Source organism: Aedes aegypti, chromosome 2 (assembly GCF_002204515.2).
Source record: "Aedes aegypti strain LVP_AGWG chromosome 2, AaegL5.0 Primary Assembly, whole genome shotgun sequence".
Lineage (NCBI taxonomy): Eukaryota > Metazoa > Arthropoda > Insecta > Diptera > Culicidae > Aedes > Aedes aegypti.
In genome coordinates this window covers 324,187,434-324,209,710 of record NC_035108.1, presented here as the reverse complement: position 1 = coordinate 324,209,710, position 22,277 = coordinate 324,187,434, and the positions used below count along the sequence as shown (strand labels likewise).

The window sequence follows — 22,277 nt, the reverse complement described above, 5'->3', positions numbered from 1 at the left end:
GTTCACCGAGTGGTGAAAATGGGAAAGGTGGGGATCCCCGTCAAAACAAAACATTTTCACAATGTAATCGAAACAAAACACACCAACCAACCAAAGTCCGCAACACATAAAACAACAGGGCTTTTGTGACGACCCCCGAATACGAAGGCGAAACGCCGTGGCTCGGGTTCGTTGTTCAGTTTACGAAACGGTTGATGATAGAATGTGTCTCGGCAGCAGCGCAGAATCGTTTCCCCATCCGCGCTGGTCCTGGCTCTACTTCCTCGGACTTCAACCCGCTCTACACCGACGCCCGAAGTCCCGGGCAATCGTCAAGTCGATGTCCTTTTAGGTTTTCGAACTTTTTCCACATACCTCGCTCTGCTTGGCGGTTGAAACTGTTGCGGGGTTGATAATTTGCGTCTAGCAGCGTTCACATGTCGTCTGGGCGGCTAGCGTTTCTATTGGAATGGAACGTCATCGTAGTCTACGAGTCTGGATGACGAAAGAAATGTTGATGCCCCGGGTACGACATAGTGTAGCATAGTTATAGCATAGTTCCTTTCGGTAGGATTTTGCTCACCATTTGGATAATTAAAAGCAGTAAACGAGTACGAACAGACGCTGAGACAGCTTTAATTCATCAATTTGTCGAAATGAATATGGCAAGCGCTATAAAATAGAGTTAATGATTTTGCTCATTTAAATTGGAATGCTCGTTTTTTAAATGGGTAAGAGGACGAACTGTACATTTTTCTATCAGTTTATAACACAAACCTAGCAGTTATCACTGAAAACTTATTGGAAACCTGGTTCCAAACATAAAAGAAATCCAAACTTTTTTGTACATCGTAATAACTCTTGAAACATTAACAAGATTTTAAAGGCCTTCCATTAAAAATTGAGACTTTTTATAGATTTGCATTAAAATAGAGACCAAGTATCCAAGAGACATCCTATCAGCCCTGCTGGACTTGTAGACTTCCTGCCTAAATCCATCAAATTCCGAAATACTGACCACGATTGATGACACCCACTGCTTCCTCACTTGCATCGAAGTAGCCTGTAGCCTCTGGATTCATTTTTGCACAAAAATCAATATAAAATAAATCTTGAGAGAAGGAATGTTTATCAACATGGCTTAAATATGCTTGGTACCGAATATGTAACGAATATGTGAAATTACAAAATGTAATCACGAAATCATCATCAACGGTGCAATGGTGTTCTCTAACTTGACTACACTTCGGATTCAATGGATTCAATGAGCAGGTCTCTGTCTGATACACGTGAAATACTTATATTGTAACAATTCAATCAGCAATTGTACACCATGTTATAGAAACTGAATGTACAAGAACTTCCAGTCGCGCGATCGTCAGCCCTTAAAATACCGTGCAAGAAAATCCGCCAGCACAACCGTCAGAGGAACGTGATGCGAAAGGATAAGTAACCTATCTCCCCATTACATCGACTCACCTCTCCTCCCATCAGAGAGAGAGAGGCACGGACGGAAAACGGAAAGGAAATTACTACCCTCTACGACGTCGTCGCGACGTCAGCTAGGAGCGTCGACCTTTTCGTAATCGGATGGCAAAGGCTGATGGCACCAGCAAGACAACCCGAGAACAGTTTCGCAAATGGAATTATGCAGAACGAATGAACGTTCGTTTCTCAGGGACCTTCAACCAAGACCACCTGAGAGGAAAATTGGAAAACTACATCAAAGTGGCAATCAAGTGGATGAAGCAAAGTTACAGGAAATTGCGATAAACACGGAATTTTAATGTACTATTTGACGCCGAGATGAAAAATCCACAGACATTTGCATAATTCCAACCGAGCGACGAATGAACAAGTGTAAATTAACGAGGCTCATTTGTCGCGCAGCATAATAAACGTGTCATTTATTACCGATGCTAAAATATGCAATTTCCGTCAACTTGCACCCTTTCCGAACTAGGATGCAAGTGCAGGCAATAAAAACCATACAATTACCGTTTTATGCACCGCTCTGATGTATGAGCCACAAGATATACAAACTGTAGAATTTTTTGCCACCCTGGTCAAGGAGCATAAAAAAGAGCCAAACTCATAAACCATTGATTACCACCAGTTCACATAAACTCAAGCTATCCTTCTCAACAAGGATCTGGAGCGTGTGTGGGGTAGTTACCGTAATTCAGGCTAATAGCCACCCTAATCGTCGCATGCAATCTACGCTACCTCCTCACAGAAATGCAAGCTCCTTCATATATTTTCACATAGGTTGCATGCATCACTTTCTCGCCATCGGTTTGTCCACTTTACACTGAATATAAAAGAGGTCACAAAACCCTTTTCCCGGCGAGTGCGAAAAGCAAGCACCACCTGCAGCCATACGTTTTATTGAGGATAATCACTTTCAATGGGATTGGATGAGAATGAGGCATTAAGCGATCGATCATTTTTCCTCTAGATGGAATCGATTTCCTCGATGAGCATCTTAAAGCACACTGCTACAGAAGAGTTTTTTTTAATTCCTTTTAGCTATTATCAGGGTGTCTCCATCCATCCGGGAAATCCGGGAAAAACCCGGGAATTTCAAATGACCGGGAAATACCCGTGAAATTGTAAAACACACCGGGAAAATATGTATTTCGAATAGAGGATTAGTTTCAATATTAATAACTATGGACGAAACACAAAAAGTTTGAGTGGACGCCTGCCTGATGACTCGAACTTTGCATCCTGATTAACTGTTCATGATATGTAAGATGGGTAGTTAACGGTTTCCAGTATTTTTTTTCAAAATCCTTTAAAATCGTTGATTTTCTTAAGAGATCTTCAATATTTTTTCTTACAACTTATACAGATTTCTTATGGGATACTTGGTAAATTTCTGGAAAGATGTGAAGCAAATTCGAATGAGATCTTATGAAACATTATTAAAATCCTTGAACAATTTCTAAAAGAGTACTTAGGTATTTCCGATTAGATTCATTTAAAAATATTTTGTTATCAACATACTTGTAGGACAATCAATTTACAAAGCAGTTAAGATTTTTTACAGAATAATTGAATTTACCTATTTAATTTATAATAGTAAAAATAACATGTTTTATAAGTTTAAATAACTTGGATTATTTAGGCAGTAGATCTTGAACTCAATTAAAGGAATCAAGATTTCCTTCCAAATCGCAAAGCATGGGGACTGTCGCGTTTTTTTTGGAAACTCTTAGAGATCGCGAAATTCTTTGCAAACATCTTGAAGAGAAAAAGCACAAACTTTTTACTTATGACGACAAAACTGAACGTTTGTTCAAAGTCGTCTTGAATAATCTCTCAAGTGACTATAAGTCACCTGAAGAGATCAAAAATGGAATAAATGATTTACGATACGAGTAACTAACACTGAAGAAAGGGCGGAATTGAAAGGTATAAGGTACTCCAATCTACTTTTTAGTTTCTTTATTAAGATTCTGCTCAGAGGATTCGAATACATTAACCGTAATTCGGGGTGTAGTTAATCAGTAGGGAAAAATTGATCATTCCCGTACCCAGATGCATAGTCTGTCAATAGATCTAGATTTTAATAATCGTTGCGTTGTCTGATAGTTGCTCTTGATTTTTGCTAGATTTGAATTCACGTTGAAGATAATTATACCATGGAAAACAGGATTTTTAAGGAATGTTCGATGAACTGTTAAGGGGTTCTTCTCCAAACAATAGGCTTTTACCAAACTCATATAAATACTCCATTTAAGTAAACTATCTCATACATTCCAGATTTGTTTTCTGAACCCAGTTTCGAATTTGAACTGAGTATAAATATTCATTTCCAGTGAAATAAAAAGGTTTTTTCGTGAACAAGTAGGCAATTTCAAAGAATTGCCTACATTTTGGCGTTCATTGTAGATTATTCTGTAATTCATAAACTTCAAATCCGAAATTCACCGATTTATCAAGAAGTTGTAAGATTTCTGAGACTTGATTAGGATTTAGTGACCGCATATTTAGTGAATAGCATGTTTTTTTTTTATTTTTCAAAACCTATCACAGTAATTGATCAACTTCACCCTGAATCAAAATTTTCACTTTTTATTTCTAAAAATTATTTTTGTTATGATCATAGCATTTTGTCAAAATTTTCTCTACATAATTCGATCAACATCCAACCAGTACTGGTTTAAAAAATATATGGATGAAAATACATGCATCCTACCAGATCTTGAACAGAATCTCTCAAAAGTGATAACCCATTTTACGGTATACATGATTTACTTGGATTTTCTCCAGTCCAAGTAATCATTATGAAAAAGAGAACCCAATCTGGAATTCTTCGGAAAGGGCTTCCTCAAAAATATTATTTAGTTCACTTTACCGTCGTTGGGGGTGACAATGGGTCAAAAAGGGATATGTGCGATTTATTTTTTGAATAACTATCGCAATTTAACTCCAATAAACTTCAAATTTGGTGTGTATGTACTTTGATGGTACATAAACAACTGTTCAAAAAATTAAAGACAAATATTTATTCACAGTGGCACCACAAGTGAATGAAAAATGACCCAATCTCACCCCATAGAGGGGGTGACATTGGGTCACTATAATTGAAATAACTTGTTTTTGAGAATATGATTTCAAAACCATTCACAACTGAAAAATATTGACAAAAAACGATGCAAACAAGACAAAAAGATATCTAAGATGTTTCACAAGTATGATAAACCCACTTAAAAGATAGATTATTCTGAAAATTGAAGAGCTTTGAGAAAAAATCTCTAAACCCAACATTTATCGTCAAGTTTACATAAATTTTCCCTCAAACTGTCTTCAAAGTCTCATCCCCATTGCTATAAAGTCCATTCAGTTTCCCCAAAGGTGTACTGAAACAGTGATTAGTTTAAACCTTCGCAAATAGTTAAATTTCGGTGCGACATTCCACGATCAATAAATTTCAGGCAGAAGTTGACGTCATAATCCCAGTATTTCAGCGATCCAACTCATTTGTACTTCCGTGAGATGTTTCTATAATATGAAAACACTGATAAATAATCAAATTTAGAAAAAAAAACACCCTTTTGATAAAAATTTACGATGTTGCTGCGCACGAAACATAGTTGCTGGTTTGAGAAGTTGTCAAAATGCGTTGTATTGTTATTCAATGCACGGAATACTCAAGTAGACTTGTTTGATGTTTCAGAGATGCTGTATTTAGAAAGAATAAACACATCTTAATGAAAAAAGAGAACACCCGGCACGGTAAAATGTCAAAAAAGTGGACTTGGAATTTCATTTACTGTCGTTCTTGCTTGACCCAATCTCACCCCCATTTTCAATGTTTTAGACATCGTACCGGAAAAAATGATTTTTTTGTGGGAAAATCAAACAGATTCCGGAAAATACCTGTGATGTGTAATGAAAAGACTTTCATCATTCTACTAATACAACGATAGAGGCTAGAGTACATGCGTGATACTTTGTACAGGAGAAATTTTATGTTGTAAATTTTATCTAGTTTCAACATGCAAGTTTATTGATGTAGTACACAAAAACTACTATTTCTAAAAATGTATATTGTTATGAATTATGTGTAATAATATGTTCCCTAACATATGAATTATAAATTTTAGTAATATCAGCGTTATTAGCTGAAATATTTCACAAAACATATTTTTCCGTTTTGACCCAATCTCACCCCCTAGACCCATTGTCACCCCCATCGACGGTAATAAAAGTGATCCAAATAATATTGAAGCTTCAGAAAAAGCAAGAATTATGTTTGATGTCCGTGTGACATGGGAACCATTCCAGAAACCTAGAGGAAATTTCCAGAACCCCTCCGGCACCGACGGCTCTGAGTGGGGTTCTGGAAATTTCCTCTAGGTTTCTGGAATTATTCCCATGTCCCACGGACACCGAACATAATTCTTGCTTTTTCTAAAGCTTCAATAACACTAAGTATATATATCCTGTGGAGGAAGATGCCAAAAAGTGTATATATGCAAATTGCGTGTCTAACTTTTGGGATTGCCCTTCGCGTAAACGAATCGTCGAGGCTTGTATCAGGCGGTGACGTTTTTCGTTTACGGAATTCCCCAGGCAGAATCTCCAACAATGCTCATTTTCCAGATAACGTTCGCTTGCTTAAGTATCATACCCATCAGGTAAATTTTAATAATGCTCATACACAAGCTAAATTTCTTCCGTCGGGTAACTCAGGGAAGTCAATGAAATTTCCATTACGATCCTGAACCGACCGGGAATCAAACCCAGAAATCTTCAGTATGACTTTGATTTGCAGCCGAGGACCATAGCCACTCGGCTATGAAATCCAAACAACCAAAATGTACGTATGTATAACGAAATCACCTGGAGGCTTTGCATGTGCAAAATATCTCTTATAAAATGTCGCGAATAGGCCTTCTACGTACAAAAGTGGAGGCGATATACGTGCATATGTAATGTGGTGAATAGTAGCATACAATGCGAGTGTATAAACTTTCTACTGGACTAACCTGTGATCTTATGCGACTTAACGTATGATAATAAATGTTGATTTGACAGATTGATTCGATTGATTCGACTTACTTTGTATGAGTTAACAGGACGAAACAAAATGTACAAATGAGCTCAGAAAAAAGCGTTTTATGCGACGATTTTATCCACAATGTTTTGCGGGTTTGCTGTAATTTGTATGAATAAAAGAGTTATAACTTGAAATTTTATGCGACTTCTGGTTGTCTGGGAAGGCCTCGATCGTGCAGATATTTTTCCAGAGATTTTTAGAGGGATATTTAGATGAATTTGCTCCATTTCCTTCTAACGCATCAACCTCCAGTAATTTCCACAGGGATCACTCGGAAATAAACTGTTCCACCGTTCTTCAGTTGTTACTTTAACAGTTCTTTCAAAAACCTTTACAGGACTTCTTGCAAAGAATATCATCAAAATTTTATTCCAGAATCTTGGAAAAAAAATTGTTCAGGAATTTGTTTAGGTTATTTCTCCAACCATTTTCATATGATTTCCTTCATGAATTCATTCACGGTTTGTTTCAATAATTGCTCTGAAATTATTCCAGGAGATATTTTGGAAACCTTTCATGAATTCCTCAATAAATTCGACCAGGAATGCCCCATTAAATTCTTTCGGATTTTTACAAATTACTTATGTAGTTCTTCCAAACAATTCTCGAGTAATTTCTCTTTTAAAATCATCATAAATTTTTCAGAATTTCATTAATTGCTTCACACCATCAGTCTCAATTATACTGATCATGCCTACAAAAATTTCTTCAGAGATCTATTCAATGTTTTTCAAGACATGCCTTCAGAAAATCGTACGGCATATGGGTTTGCTTGAAAATCCACCAAAATTTCCAGATATCAGATATCACTGCAAGAGGTCATCAAAAATGTCTACAGAAGTACTTGTATTAGAACTATAGGAATTTTATAGGAAAATTTATAGGAAAATTTCCTAAAAATATCCATGACAATTCTTTGGAGACATCCATGGAGAAATTCTTTTGAATACTTTTAAAGATCTCCTGGAGGACTTCCTGAAGGAATGTTACGGGAAATCTCTGAAGTCATTTAATAAGTGAACGATAATTTTAGAATGCCTTCTAATCTCTAGAAAAATTACTGCTTGAAGATGTCTTAACGGGTTCGTCTAGTGAAATCGATGGAAGCATCACTGGATGAACGCTTAGAGGACTTGTAAATGAATCTTTGAGAGAATTTATGGAGAAATTCATGGCGGAACCTCTGGAATTATGTCTGGGATTATCCTTTGAAATTTGTCAGATTGAATTTTTAAAAACATGTCAAACGAAATTATTGAAGGAAGGCCGTTTAACAATCAAGAAATAAACTCCTGAAATAAACTTCTAAATAATACCTGAAGGAAATTGTAGGGAAATTCATAAACAAGTCATAAAAAAAATTCTTCTAATCAATCTTGTAAAATGTATATAATAATACAAACACTAAGGTTTTCTCTTACATCGGTCGATGTCCCGCGTAAAGAAACCGTGTTAATTCAAAAAATGACGTAAAAAACGCGATAATTCGAATACCGACGTAAAAAACCACGTTAACTCAAAAAACGACGAAAAATACCTTTTTTTCGACTTTCCATTACCATACAATTCACTATGTAGAACATTGTTTTGGGCCTTCCTTAGCCGTGTGGTTAGATAGTGCTTCGTGAAGCCCAAGCAGGATGGATCGTTGTTGCGTCGTCGGATAGGTTTTGTTCTCGGTTTCGCGCGTGTTTTCGTCGATGGAGAATTTTTTTCCCCTGTTTTCAAGCGTCTTGCTGGGTAGTGCTTCGTGAAGCCCAAGCAGGATGGATCGTTGTTGCGTCGTCGGATAGGTTTTGTTCTCGGTTTCGCGCGTGTTTTCGTCGTCGGAGAAAATTTTTTCCCCTGTTTTCAATCGTCTTGCTGAGTAGTGCTCCGTGAAGCCCAAGCAGAATGGATCGTTGTTGCGTCGACGGATAGGTTTTGTTCTCGGTTTCGCGCGTGTTTTCGTCGTCGGAGAACTTCTTTTTTCCCTGTTTTCGCGCGTCTTGCTGGATAGTGCTTCGTGAAAACGGTTTGTTTTCGGGACGCCAAGAAGTTTTTCTGTTCGCACTGTGTTGCGAAGAGATATTTGTGTTCAGTCGAGGATGGATTACCAACTGGTGAGTTCGTTTCATGCTTATGATAACACATTTTTTCTTGAAAGTGTAACTTTTGTGTAATATTAAAACAAACTTTGTTTGGTTCGTCACTATAAGTGTCGGCATTATGCTTGTTTTACACAATTTCAATATACATATATTTTTCTCTTTTTTACATTACAATATCTTTTGAAATGTTCGACATTGTGAATGTTGACGTATTTTTTTGAAATTCTACCATCTCGAGACAAAAATGCACAGTAATACTCATATGTAATTTTCAAACAAACTATGTATGGTTCGTCACTACAAGTGTCGGCATTATTGCTGTTTCATATGATTTAAAATATATAATGTAATTCTCAGTTTTCGCTATTAATAAAAACTTCTTTTGAATTGTTCGATATTATAGATGTTGACGTTTTTTTTTGAATCTACTACTAAAAACTTCTCGAGACAAAAATACAAAACTAGTTTTAAATGTAAGTCGTATACTTCCCCCTTGTCCATGGATCGCATCACCGACCAAAGGTGACTCCCAGATCTTTTCCTCCCCTACTAATAAACACCCTTCCCGTGGTGATTGTGGAGATGCAGAGGTTTTATCGGTCTCTAGAAGCAACAATCATTACACCCTAACATTCCTTACCCATCCCAACTGACTGTAAGGACTTGGCCGGCGCCGTTATTGATCAATAATATTAGATCTGCTAAAATTGCACTTCGAGAGTAAGCGGAAACTCCCATCCCTTATTCATTTGGATCCCAGTGCAATTCTTACCAGTTCCGATCAATCACGGAGTAGCAACCATTGACATGTACAGTCAGTCTATGCTATGCTATGCTTCCTTAGCCGTGTGGTTAGAGTCCGCGGCTGCAAAGCAAAGCCATGCTGAAGGTGTCTGGGTTCGATTCCCGGTCGGTCTAGGATCTTTTCGTAATGGAATGGAAATTTCCTTGACTTCCCAGGGCATAAAGTATCATCGTACCTACCACACGATATACGAATGCGAAAATGGCAACATTGGCATAGAATGCTCTCGGTTAATAACTGTGGAAGTGCTCACAAGAACACTAAGCTGAGAAGCAGGCTCTGTCCCAGTGGGACGTAATGCCAAGAAGAAGAAGAAGAACATTGTTTTGCATGGAAAAAAATGACTCAGGTTTTTTACGTCGGTTTTTGAAATTGCGCATTTATTTTACGTTGTTTTTGTTTTAATTGACTTGGTTTTTATTTACGTGATACCGTGTAAAAACCTGCGTTAATAATTGCTCTTAATTCAAAAGAGAAAATTATCTGGCATAGGGTGTGGCTTATGTTTAGAATAAAATATGACCTTCAGAGAAGATACCATAGCTTTGTATTTTTTAAACCAATTTTGAAACTTTTTGCGTCATTAAAATTTTTAAAAGTTTGTAAAACACCATTGTCTAAATTTGAAACTAGTGTAACTACTAAAAAAATCATTTTTCTAGCCACTACTTCATGAATACTCAACCGATTCCAAAACTTTTTACATGATTTTGAATCAATTTAGTTGATTTTTAATTGTCTTCTTCTTTTTGGCGTTTCGTCCCAACTGGAACTAAGCCTGCTTCTCAGATCAGTATTCTTATGAGCACTTCCACAGTTATTAACTGAGAGCTTTATTTGCTGAAGTACCATTTTTGCATGTGCATATCGTGTGGCAGGTACGAAGATACTCTATGTACTAGGAATCGAGAAAATTTCCTTTACGAAAAGATCCTCGACCAGCGGGATTCGAGCCCACGACCCTCAGCATAGTCATGCTGAATAGCTGCGCGTTTACCGCTACGGCTATCTGGACCCCTATTAAATTGTGTTCATAACAATTTTTTTAAATTTTGTTTTGACTTAGTTATTCTACAAAAACTTATCAAGAACATGATTTTTTAGTAAAAATATCAATTGATGCAATCCACAATAAAAAAAAATCAAGTTTTCCTAAAATGATCAAGTTTTTTCGCCGGAATTTACATATTTACTATTAAAATGGAATCTATAAAGTATTTTGTGATAATTACGAGTTGAATAGTGCATATAATGTTTATTAAATATGAAAATATTTTTGTTATCAATAATTGTTGTAAAGACCATTTTAAAGATTTAAAACTTTCCAAAACGAGTTTCAGTTTTCGTTTTATTGTTTAACCGGCATAAAAAATATTTTATTTTTTGTATTTTTCGTATAAATTTGTTCTTGGGCAGATCAAGTTGCTTACGCCAGCTCTAAATCTCAAAATATTTTTGGCTCAAACTTCGAGGTTTCTCTTTTTATGTGGTTTCTCTTTTATGTGTAAAATTCAGGTTTTGGGAACTTTCGAAAAATAAGCCGCTCCCTAATTTGGCTGGCTGGAAAACTCTTGTTAAAACTTTTATCTCCTGATCCTTGGCTTAGATTATTTTTGTTTTTCTGGCTTCCTGTATGGCCTTTTTATGGCTCTTATCTTCACTTAGGACGAGAAAACCAAGGTCGATGGATTGTGACATCACTTTTTATAGACTCTTATAAAATCCATGAAAAAAAAGGAACCTTTTAAATCTTATGAGAAAAGCTGGAGGATAATTCTCGAGTAAACCTAATTTAAACTTCAGGGAATTTCTTTGATAAATTGTTGACGGAAATTATTGTTGGAATCTTTCCATATAGGAAGCCGGATCCTATTCCTGGCATTTTGAATTCAGTTCAGCAGTGGGAATTTTTGGAAGCTACTGAACTATCTTTGGTCACAACATGCGTCGAGTTGAAGTGCTTCTTATTGCAAAGTTGCAGACAATCCGGCCTGAAAAATCCCCCATGACGAAATGAATCATGGAAGTGCCCAAGTAGTTATTTCCCCTATCTGATCTGCATCGGAGTCTTGGAAAAAAATGTTTTTTAGACTTAAGGTGTGGCCCACTTAGAATTGGAACAAACATCTTTGGTTCTTATAACGACTCTAGTGGTCCAATTTAGAAGCTGAACCGTCCATGTGTGCTCTATAACAATAATAACATCACATGATTTTTTTCGCAGCTTAATTCGACCGCACTTCTGAGAAATTCAACATGGAAGAAGAGATAAGAAAAATAATTGCGCACAAAAATTTGAAAAACCGTCTTGATCAGGAATACAAGTTTCAAAAGTGTTAGATTTTTCAATAAATACCCAGGTAACAATTTGAAGCTGCTCAAACGCTTTTATAACTAATTCAAATCAGCCTTTGTTTGAACAAAAGCTGTTCATAGCCTCCACACACTCTTGTTCAGCTATTAAACATTTAATTCTGGCGATTTTATTCAGCCTAAGGCTTAATTGAAGGCTGAATAAGGGTCTAACATGCACTTATTCAAGTCCTTTCCAATAACATCATTTCTATTTTTAGGACAGATGGCAACCTTCGAAAGCTTAACAATCGCTCATTCATCCGTTATTCAACAATAAACCAAAAAAAAAATGTTAAAATATTTACAGGTTCATGGTTTTGGGTTTTATTATCGCTACTAACAATTTCAAACACGTAGTGGAGAAATGGGCTGGAATTTAAAGATGAAGATAAGTTAATATGAAAATTGGGAATTGCACTGGGATTCACTGATTCATAACCACTTACCTTGACATCTGCTCCACATGAGGCTGTGTGAACATCATTGAAAGCAGGGGAATAACTCATCCACTTGTCTGAATAAGGGCTATGTTAAAGGTTGCATTGAGGCTGGAGAAGTGATACCGGTGCTAGGCGAAAACAATTCAGTTAGCTGTCATAAGCGTGTCTTGATTTTTGTTTTAAAGTAGAGTTGTGGATACGAGTAACTGACACTGAAGAAGACTGCAAGTGGTAGTCGAAATACGCGTATCTGTCAAAGATAAGCATTTAGGAGCGGAATTAAAAGGTACACGGTACTTCATCTAGTTTTAATTTTTTTTCTTCTTATTTTTCCTTTGGAGCTCACAAGAAATGCAACATTTAAGTTAAAACTGAATTCATTTTTGTTGAATTATATCCAAATTATTCCAATTTGTGTATGTTCCAATTCTAAATGGGAAACACGAATATCTGCAGAATTATAATGAAGTATTTAAAGAATTTCCATGAGCTTTGGTTCCGATAAGAAACCTTTTTAGAGGTGTGTGTGTGTGTGTGTGTGTGTGTAGAACTTGAAAGTGGGTCGAAAGCTTAGAAAATATTGGGAATCATTGTTCTAGATATAAAAGAATAATCAACAGGGCTTGTTATGAAATTAGAAAACTTTATAGAAAACAAATCTGATAACCTATTTGTAGGAGTTGCTGTTCGTAAAGGCAGCATTCTGGGACCAATTGTACAATATTTTCACATCTGAATTACCTCAATAAAGTATCTAATGCACCGTTTAAGACTTTTTAAAATATTAGTCGAGTTTGATGTCTGAAAATTCATTTTTTGACGTTTCTTAGCGATAAAAGATATGCAAAAATTTGGAATTATCTTCTGAAATCGTCTGCTGAATAAATTTCAACTTGAAAGAAAGAAACTAAGATTTTTTTGTCTAATCTTGACCTTTTTGTATGAAAAAATACTATTGTTTATTGTTGCTTATTTCATTTTGTCGATGTCCATTATCATATTCCAGTTTTATTTCATTGTTGCTCTCTAAAATACTTTGCGTTTTGGTTTAGTTTTGGAATAATCACTTTTCATGACAATTCGAAAAAGTTACAAATTGAAATGCATCAATCACCAAATCTGTAAATTTATATTTACTTACTCTTAATGCTCTCATATCGCTGAAATTTCTTTTGCAAACACTAAATCCCCGTCTGAATGCTTTCCAAAAGCCAACAACCTCGTAATTTTCCCCAGGCCAGCAGGGTTCTATAATCGAATAGAACGCTTTTCCGTTTCTCTCCTTTCGACCAAACGCCCTACGCTTTTCCTCCTTCTCTCGTCGCCGCACCATCTCATCGCGCATCGGAAGAAAACTGAACGTACGTTGACGAAAAATCGAATCAAAAGAAGGAAACCCCAACATAACGGGAGGCAAAAAAAATGCGAACGTACAAACCAACATCGCCTCCAAGTGGCGCCCCAGCAAGAGGAAACGCCCAAACACTATATTTATTCAATATTTTCCCGACACACGTCGTGGTCGTCGTCGTCGTATGCTAAATAGGGTGGTTTAAAACACATAAAGTTACAAAATGCTTTCTCCAATATATTACTTACAATCATTGTGATGAAAAAGGAGAAGCATGTGACGGATTCTTGGAGAAATATATTGAAAACCTTCAAATTCATTGCCTTGAAAAATTCAAGAAACCTCTGAGGACCTCCTTAAAAATCTTGGTTGGTTGAAAAGGTAAAGCACAGCCATGCTGAGTGTCTGGGTTCGATTCCCAGTCGGTTTAGTATTTTTTCGTAATGCATATTTCCTTTACTTTCCTGGGCACACGATATACATACGAATGAAAAAATGGCAACTTTGGCAAAAAAAGCTCTCAATTAATAACTGCGAAAGTGCTCTTTGAACACTAAGCTGAGAAGGAGGCTCCTTCACAGTGAGGATGTAATGTCAAGAAGAAGAAGAAGAAGAAGAAGAAGAATAAGAATAAGAAGAAGAAGGAGAAGAAAAAAATTGTAAGGAAAATATGGGAGTTGATAGTCAATAGTTAATAGATAGGGAGTTTTTAGACATGGATCTCCCATGTAGATTCTCAAACATTTTTTTTTAGTTTTTAATCGCCCTAATGCTCAAGCTCTTGGTAATTGTGGCGTTATATTGCTTCCTTACTCCAGCTTCAATCATGACCGACCGAAAAAACACTCGACACTGGAGCTGGATGAATTTGAGCGGCATGGCGACTCGAAATTCGCTTAGGGGCGGTCCATTAATTAGGTAAGACATTTTTGGCGGTTTTTCAACCCCCCCTCCCCCCATGGTAAGATTTTTTGTATGAAAATTGAAAATAATTTGTATGGCGCGTAAGAATTCTCAAACCCCCCCTCCCCCCATAACCCCTTACGTAATTAATGGATGGCCCCTTATCTCGGGAAAAAATATCGACAACAAGAAAAACGGGAAACTTGCTTCCCCCACCATCCCTCCCAGCCAACGTTGTATTTGTGCTTTCGGGAACGATGGGCGAAAGCGGTGCGCGATGAAATACGATCAACGGTTTTCTACTTTGTACATATTGCGGGATGTGGCAGTAGGATATCCATGGCAAGGATGCCTTTCTTATGTACTACGTACCCTCTACAACTCTGCTTTCCTACAAAATTGTTACTCCCGGAAAGCTTTCCGGGACCGGGACCTGCTCTATAGGAAAAGTGAACGACAACATGGAAATCTTTTCTCGGAGGGTATTCGTCCGTGTCGTGGGAATGTCCTATGTATCAATTCTCGGGTTTCGAGTTTCGTGGTGGTTGTGGTGGGTGGTTGGAATGGTGGATGAGGTTGAGCTTTTCATTCAAAATTTATCGTACTCTCATGTATGCTGGCTTAGCTTGAATTTTGTGAAGTTATTTCTGGGAAGAAGAGTGGAATGTACGCTGATGGCTATTTTCCAATGATGCGGAAATTCAGGCGAAAGTTAGGCAAATACAGCTCTATGTGTTTATGATTTCTACTTTGAAGAATTAAACAACGTGTCACATGTCAATATTAATAAAGAGATGCTTATGAAACTGTCAAACAATATTCGCTAATATCTTGTTTTTTTTTCTTTCTTCCACAGGTAAGTTTCGCTACATTATGCTGATGATGCTCTTAAATTTGCAATAGGTAATGTTTCTTGTTTTCATTGATTTATTAGTAAATGAAATAGCTGGCCCTTCTGCTAACTTTGCAAGCAAAATGTTAGATTGTCAATCGTATATAATGGACTTGATGTATGGTATAGTTGATAATCTTTCTAGATGAAACGACACTCGACTTTCGGGTTACAATATATCATTGAGCTTGCCACACGGTATACAAATCCATGAAATGGTGTAAAAAGATGTACATGTTGTGATGCTTTAGGATTTTTTGATTAATTATTTACGCCGTTGCCATAAGGATTCCTTCAAGAATTCCTTCATGGATTCTCCCAAAAATTGCTTTAGAGTTTATTCCACGAAATTTATTAAGAACTTTTTCGTGAATTCAATAAATTCGACCAGGGATTCGTCGAGATATTTCTCCAGGAATTTCTCCCTATATTTCTCTATAAATTTCTCCAGCATCTCATTCAGGGAATATTCTTGCAGTTTATTCCAAAGATTTCTTGACTTACTATGGTTACCATTGATTCAAAACCCGAAAATTTCTATAATATAATTTCTCCGATTGCTTCCTTTTTAAATTCGTATAGGATATTATCTCGAGCTTCGCTTAATATTTTTTCTATTAGGTATACAGCCATTCCATGAAAAACCGATCTAGTGGGTCTCCGAATTCCGTGAAAATTTGCTATTTTGTTCCTTATTCGAAATAAGGATACACGTATTTTTGGATTTTTTGATTAGGGTGACCATTCCCGAAATAGAGTGACCAGAAAAATCGCGATTTTGTAAAATTTTTATTTAAAAAAAAATTATAACTTTTGAACCGTTCGACCGATTTTCAATCTTTTTGGACGAAATGAAGGCTAAAGATTTTGACTTTTCAGGAATAATATAAAATTTCACAAAAATTGTGTTTTTTACATGAAAAAACTCAATAGTTTCCTTTTTTTCGTGTTTTGAAGGCCTCGGGACCAAAGGGGCTATCGCTGTTCTCATTTTATCTTGAAAGTTCAGAAAATTTTACGTACACTGTCAAATTTTCAGCGATGTATGTTTTTTAGTTTTTGATATATTTTTTTGAAAATAAAAAATCAGTCATTTTGTATCGGCACACACTGTAGGTCTCAGCGCATTAGATTTGTAATGTTTAAAAAAATTTATAACTTTTGAACAGCTTAACCGATTTCCAATCTTTTTGTATGGAATGAAAGCTTAAAATTTCAACTATTCAGACAAATTTGAAAAATCTGATAAAAATATGTTTAAACGTGAAAAAATATAAAAATTTCTAGTTTTTTTTTAAGAATTTTCATATATTTTAAAAAAAATTTTCTCAAAGTTTTCTATTTTTTTCTATTTCTTCTGAAAAGTTGAGACCTTAAGCTTTCATTCCATAAAAAAAAGATTGGAAATCGGTTGCGCTGTTCAAAAGTTATGATTTTTTTTAAACATTACAAATCTAATGCGCTGAGATCTACAGTGTGTGCCGATGAAAAATGACTGATTTTTTATTTTCAAAAAAATATATCTCAAAAACTAAAAAACATACATCGCTGAAAATTTGACAGTATACGTAAAATTTTCTGAACTTTTAAGAAAAAATGAGAGCAGCGATAGCCCCTTTGGTCTCGACGCCTTCAAAACACGAAAAAACGGAAACTATTGAGTTTTTTCATGTAAAAAACACAATTTTTGTGAAATTTTATATTTTTCCCGAAAAGTCAAAATGTTTAGCCTTCATTTCGTCCAAAAAGATTGAAAATCGGTCAAACGGTTCAAAAGTTATAATTTTTGTAAAAAAAAAATTTTGCAAAATCGCGATTTTTCTGGTCACCCTATTTCGGAAATGGTCACCCTAATCAAAAAATCCAAAAATACGTGTATCCTTATTTAGGATAAGGAACAAAATAGCAAATTTGTACGGAATTCGGAGACCCACTAGATCGGTTTTTCATGGAATGGCTGTATATATATATATATATATTTTTTTTTTTATATGACTGAACAACTTTTTGTATTCTGTGGAGAAATTGTTGGACTTCTTAGGAGAAATTCTTGAGGAAATCTTGGAAAAATTCTCTTGTGTAATTCCGAAAGAAATTTCTGGAGATATCCATAGAGAAATTACTGGTTAAATTCTATAAGAAATCTTGGAGGAAATCCGGGAGGTGCGAGTACTTTCTTGAGAAATTTCTTCTGAAGAGTTTTAAGAGGAATTCATGAATAATTCAAGGAGGAATATCTGCAATAATATTGGGAAGGTATTAAAACTAGAATCTTGGTAAAATTCTTGGGTAAGCTCGTCAACCCCTGAAGGAATCTTTGGAATAATACCTGATGGAAATTTTGAAAAAAAAATAGAATAATACTTGGCGTAATATCACGACCAATCCCCAAAACTATAGACGTTAGAGATATGCCTGGTCGGATTCGCTGAGGAATCTTTATAAAAAATATTAAACTTTTTTTAAATGCATCCTAAGTTTGTATTTTTCAGATTAGTCGCTAGATTTTGTTGTGCTTTGTAATCCCGCAGCAAGAAACTGCGAAACAAATCACACTAAGTACCTATAAGATGAAAATGAATCGATGCCACACGATTAACATCTCTATTAACAGCTTCATTTTTTACAGCAAACGAATATTCACAAAATATTTGACGAAAAAAATTGACACAAAATAAATTGAATAAAAACAAAATGGCGGCCAAAGAAATTGTACATGGAGAATGTCGGTCCCCCAAGAAAAATCAGAATATCTTCAAAGCCGATCAATAGATTCTAAAAATAGAAGAGTTTCTTGAGAACTTGTAAAAAAATGTGCAGAAATATTGAGAAACAAAAAAGTTATAGCGATTTGAATATTTTTACTATGATAAAAAATTGAAGCTGCTGGTAGAGAGGTTAGGGCTAAATTGAGATTAGAATATTTGTCGAAACTGATAAAAACCATTTTGCCATGAATCCGCAGCAACTAGAGTTCCGAATATTTAGATATTTTTTGCGCTCTATTCAGTGCAACTACATACTTTGGCAAATTTTCTGACCCGAATTTAATTAAAAAAAAAAACAAAATGGATCACAGTTTCAATTTGGACACTTTGGATCATTTCTGATGTTGACTTTGTTGACAAAAAAAAAAAAAAAAACAGTGGGGTTTCAATTTTGACACAAAATGTTCTGTTTCGTCCAGGGTTGACCAGGCCCTACGTTGTGAAATTAATTTGGTCCCGGAGGGGCAGACGAAATAACGAACGACTTCTACTTCAATCTCACGATAATTTATTGCCACCACCGAGAGGCAGTGCTCCTGCTCGGTGGGGAATACTATGCGTAACGATAACAACTTACAACTAATATTACATGGAATCGGTCTCGCTTATATATGCGAGAGGTAAGTACGGCAGAGTGTAACATCACAATACTGTAATGCGCCGATCGGCTAGCATCACGCAGCCCAAAGCAACAGCATGAAAGCAAACGGGCTGCTTGCTGCTAGCTGGGGCGAAAGGAGACAAATTGAATGCACACTGCAGCGCTGCTGCTATTGCTGAGTGCGCCTAGCATTCATCGAATGGGAGATGTCGTTGCGGTGAGCCCGAACATACTCCCGCCCGAAAACGAATGTTTTCCTCTGTAGGTAGGACTCGGCTCGACGCGACGATAGCTTGCTGTTGGTAGAAGAGATGCTTCGCTTTCGATGGTGGTGATGCGCAGGCAGCTCAGGTAGTGTTGTTGGGTTTCTAATGGTGTTCGCTTGATTGATTCCGATTGATGATGGACGGCGGACGGGAATGACAATTTGGCTTGATCGACGATTGGTTCTGATGACGCTTGGGTCCATTGATGACGCTGACGGTCCGATGAATGGATGCGGGGATCCAGCGGGTGGAAGCAGGGGTGCGACGGGGGATTAACGCTCTCCTTCGGCAAATCGACTCTTCGGCTTTGCACAGATCAGGGTGTCTACTACCTGGAAAAACCTGGAAAACCGGGAATCCTCAGGGAATTATTTTTAACATGGAAAAACCTGGAATACTCAGGGAAATTTCATGGTACTCAGGGAATTTATTCAGTTCATCGAAAAAAATCGCGATTTTTCGATGAAATATTTTTCAGTGTAGCATTTGCGCAGGGAGGCGTTTCTGAATGGCCACGCTTTGACATATAAACGGTCAAAGTAAGAAAAAAGATTGCTTCATCTCTATTACACACACTACTGCACACTCTCATCTGCACACTTAAGCTCTGAGAGCATCAGCAAAGATTAGTCATCTGTCATCTGGTGCGTAAACGAATTCATTTTGCTAGCAGTTTTTCGATTAAATTTGTTGAATTGTCCATATACAATCAGAAATCGACATTCCAGGTATGTTATTATTGGAATAATATGAATATAAATACGAAAAATACACTATTCACTGTTCATTTAAATTTGTAGGATGGCTGCATCGAACTGGACCACAGTTTTCCAACCTTGCTGGCTAGATGATCTTGACTTCAAAACGTGGATTCGACAAATCGATCACAAGCCCAAAAGCGCATATTGTTCATTGTGCAGTTCAGAGTTCTCACTCAGCAACATGGGCAAACAAGCTTTGAAAAGCCATATGAGATCCAAAAAACATTTGATGCGAGCAGGAGCAGGCTCTAGTTCATTGTTGAACTTTGTAAAATCATCTCCGACAACAGTGTCCGTTCCAGCGACCGTGACAGAAACCGCGACTAGGTCGGAATCCAAATCTTCCGTAGATAAAAGCGAACAGAAATCTTCAAGTCGGGTGCTCAGCCAGTTCATAATCAAAAACGAAGTAACCGAAGCTGAAGTGCTATGGTGTATCCAAACAGTAATGAGCCACAAATCCTTGCGAGCCTCAGAGAAAGATGTTTCGGTGCTGAAAAGGATGTTCCGTGACAGCGAGGTAGCAAGCAAGCTGCAACTTAAAAAGGACAAGATTGCTTATGTCGTAATGTACGGTATTGCTCCGTATTTTAAAGCAGAACTGGTTGATCGTGTCAATCAATGCGATTTTTTTGTGGCTGGGTTCGATGAGTCCATGAACAAAGTTACAAAGAAGCAACAGATGGATATAAACATCCGTTATTGGGATAAGGATACAAACTCTGTTACAGCTCGGTATTTTACGTCACGGTTTCTCACTCGTTCCCGAGCTACCGATTTGTTGGAGGCCTTTCAAGAGGGACTGAAAATGCTGGATCTGAGTAAAATGCTGCAGGTGTCCATGGATGGCCCAAATGTAAATTGGGCGTTCCTACGCGAATTGAAACTAGAGTTAACAGGAGATGCAAAGTTGCTTGATTTGGGTAGCTGTGGACTGCATATTATGCATGGTGCGTTCAAGGATGGTTTCCAGGCGACGGAATGGCCGGTCGTTACGTTTCTACGAGCTTTGTATAATCTGTTCAAAGAAGTTCGCGCCCGGCGCGCATTGTATGTGCAATATTCAGGGAGTGACGTTTTTCCTCTGAAATTCTGTGGTCACAGGTGGCTTGAGAATTCGAACGTGGCTAAAAGGGCTATTGACACTATCGGAAACATGCGAAAGTTTGTCGACGGAGTCAAGAAAGACAAGGTTGAGCCTAAATGCAAATCGTTTAGTGATGTTGTGAAATTTTTGAACGATCCGCTAATTTGTGCCAAACTAACATTTTTCCATTCAGTTGCAATGAAAATCGAACCGCTTCTTAGGAAACTTCAAACTGATGACCCAATGGTTCCCTTCTTGTACACTGCGATTTGCCAAGTAATCGTGACTCTTTGTGAAAAGTTTATCAAGCCAGATAAATTAGAAAAGTCCGATTTTCTGACTATTGACGATGTCAAAGATACCGCAAATCAACTGACAGCGAAAAGCGTTAACCTTGGCTTCGATACCAAGAAAGCTCTGAAGGACGCAAAGGTGAAAGAACTGGATGCTATGAACTTTCGTAACGAATGCAAGACTTGTTTTAAAACAATTGTGTGCAAATTGCTCACAAAATCGCCAATAACCTACCCTTTGGCGAAAGCGGCCAGTTGCTTGGATCCTTGCCTAATGGTTTCCAATGCCAACATAGCCAAACGCAGAATGGATAAATTACTCTCCCTGCTGATTGACTGTGGCAGAATAAGCGGGCGAAAAGGTGACTTAGCTGCAAGCCAGTATCGCGCTGTGATCAAGCAAACAACATTTATTGATTTGTGTAAGAGCTACAACCGCAATCATACTAGGCTGGACCATTTTTGGTATGATGGTCTGGGACAGAAGTACCCTGATTTGTTCGAAATAATAAAAGTTGTGTGCTGCTTGTCGCATGGCAATGCAAACGTTGAGAGAGGCTTCGCTGTGAATTCGGAATGCCTATTTGAAAATATGAAGGAGGAATCTGTTGTAGCTAAACGACAAGTGTACGATGCGGTTTCACAGTGTGGTGGGTTGGATAAATTTGAAGTTAACAAGTCACTACTGCTAATGGTTCGTAACGCTCACTCATTGTATGCTGAGGATCTTGATCGCAAGAAGACGGCAGCTGCTGAAAATGCATCACTGACAGCATTGAAGAAGAAAAACGCCGCTGAAGCTCGAGGGTTAGAGCTGCAAAGGAGAAAACTACTGGAAGATGCGCAGAATGAAGCAAACGCACTAACTGAACAAATAAATTTGTTAAAAAAGTGAAAGATTAAAAATGTTAATTTTTACGTTATATCCGCAATAAACGAAACCATTGTACTGTTACATATATATCGATTAACCAGAATTTTATTTTGTTTTCACTGACATATCTGTATGATTTAACATTGTTGTAGAACTGAATTGGCTAAAAACTTTAAGATTTTAGATTTTTCGTATAATTTATGTTAACATTCTGAAAGCCTAAATGGATTTGTATATCGTT

The 22,277-nt window shown here is 36.9% G+C and overlaps 2 protein-coding genes across 2 annotated transcripts in view; both read left to right on the top strand.

The window, feature by feature from the left end:
• The window catches only part of LOC5577734 (histone demethylase UTY), a 266,969-nt gene that overhangs the window by 37,643 nt on the left and 207,049 nt on the right, over positions 1-22,277 (top strand). The gene's annotated exons all lie outside the window — the stretch shown is intronic.
• LOC110676754 lies at positions 19,351-22,149 on the top strand. The gene is made up of 2 exons (XM_021845841.1): positions 19,351-19,749; positions 19,822-22,149. Exon 2 carries the CDS (start codon positions 19,823-19,825, stop codon positions 22,055-22,057), a length of 2,235 nt encoding a protein of 744 aa, XP_021701533.1. The 5' UTR covers positions 19,351-19,749; position 19,822; the 3' UTR covers positions 22,058-22,149.

What these genes read in the sequence shown, in the direction of transcription:
- LOC110676754 (XM_021845841.1), top strand. Translation starts at nt 19,823, where the DNA reads ATGGCTGCATCGAACTGGACCACAGTTTTCCAACCTTGCTGGCTAGAT.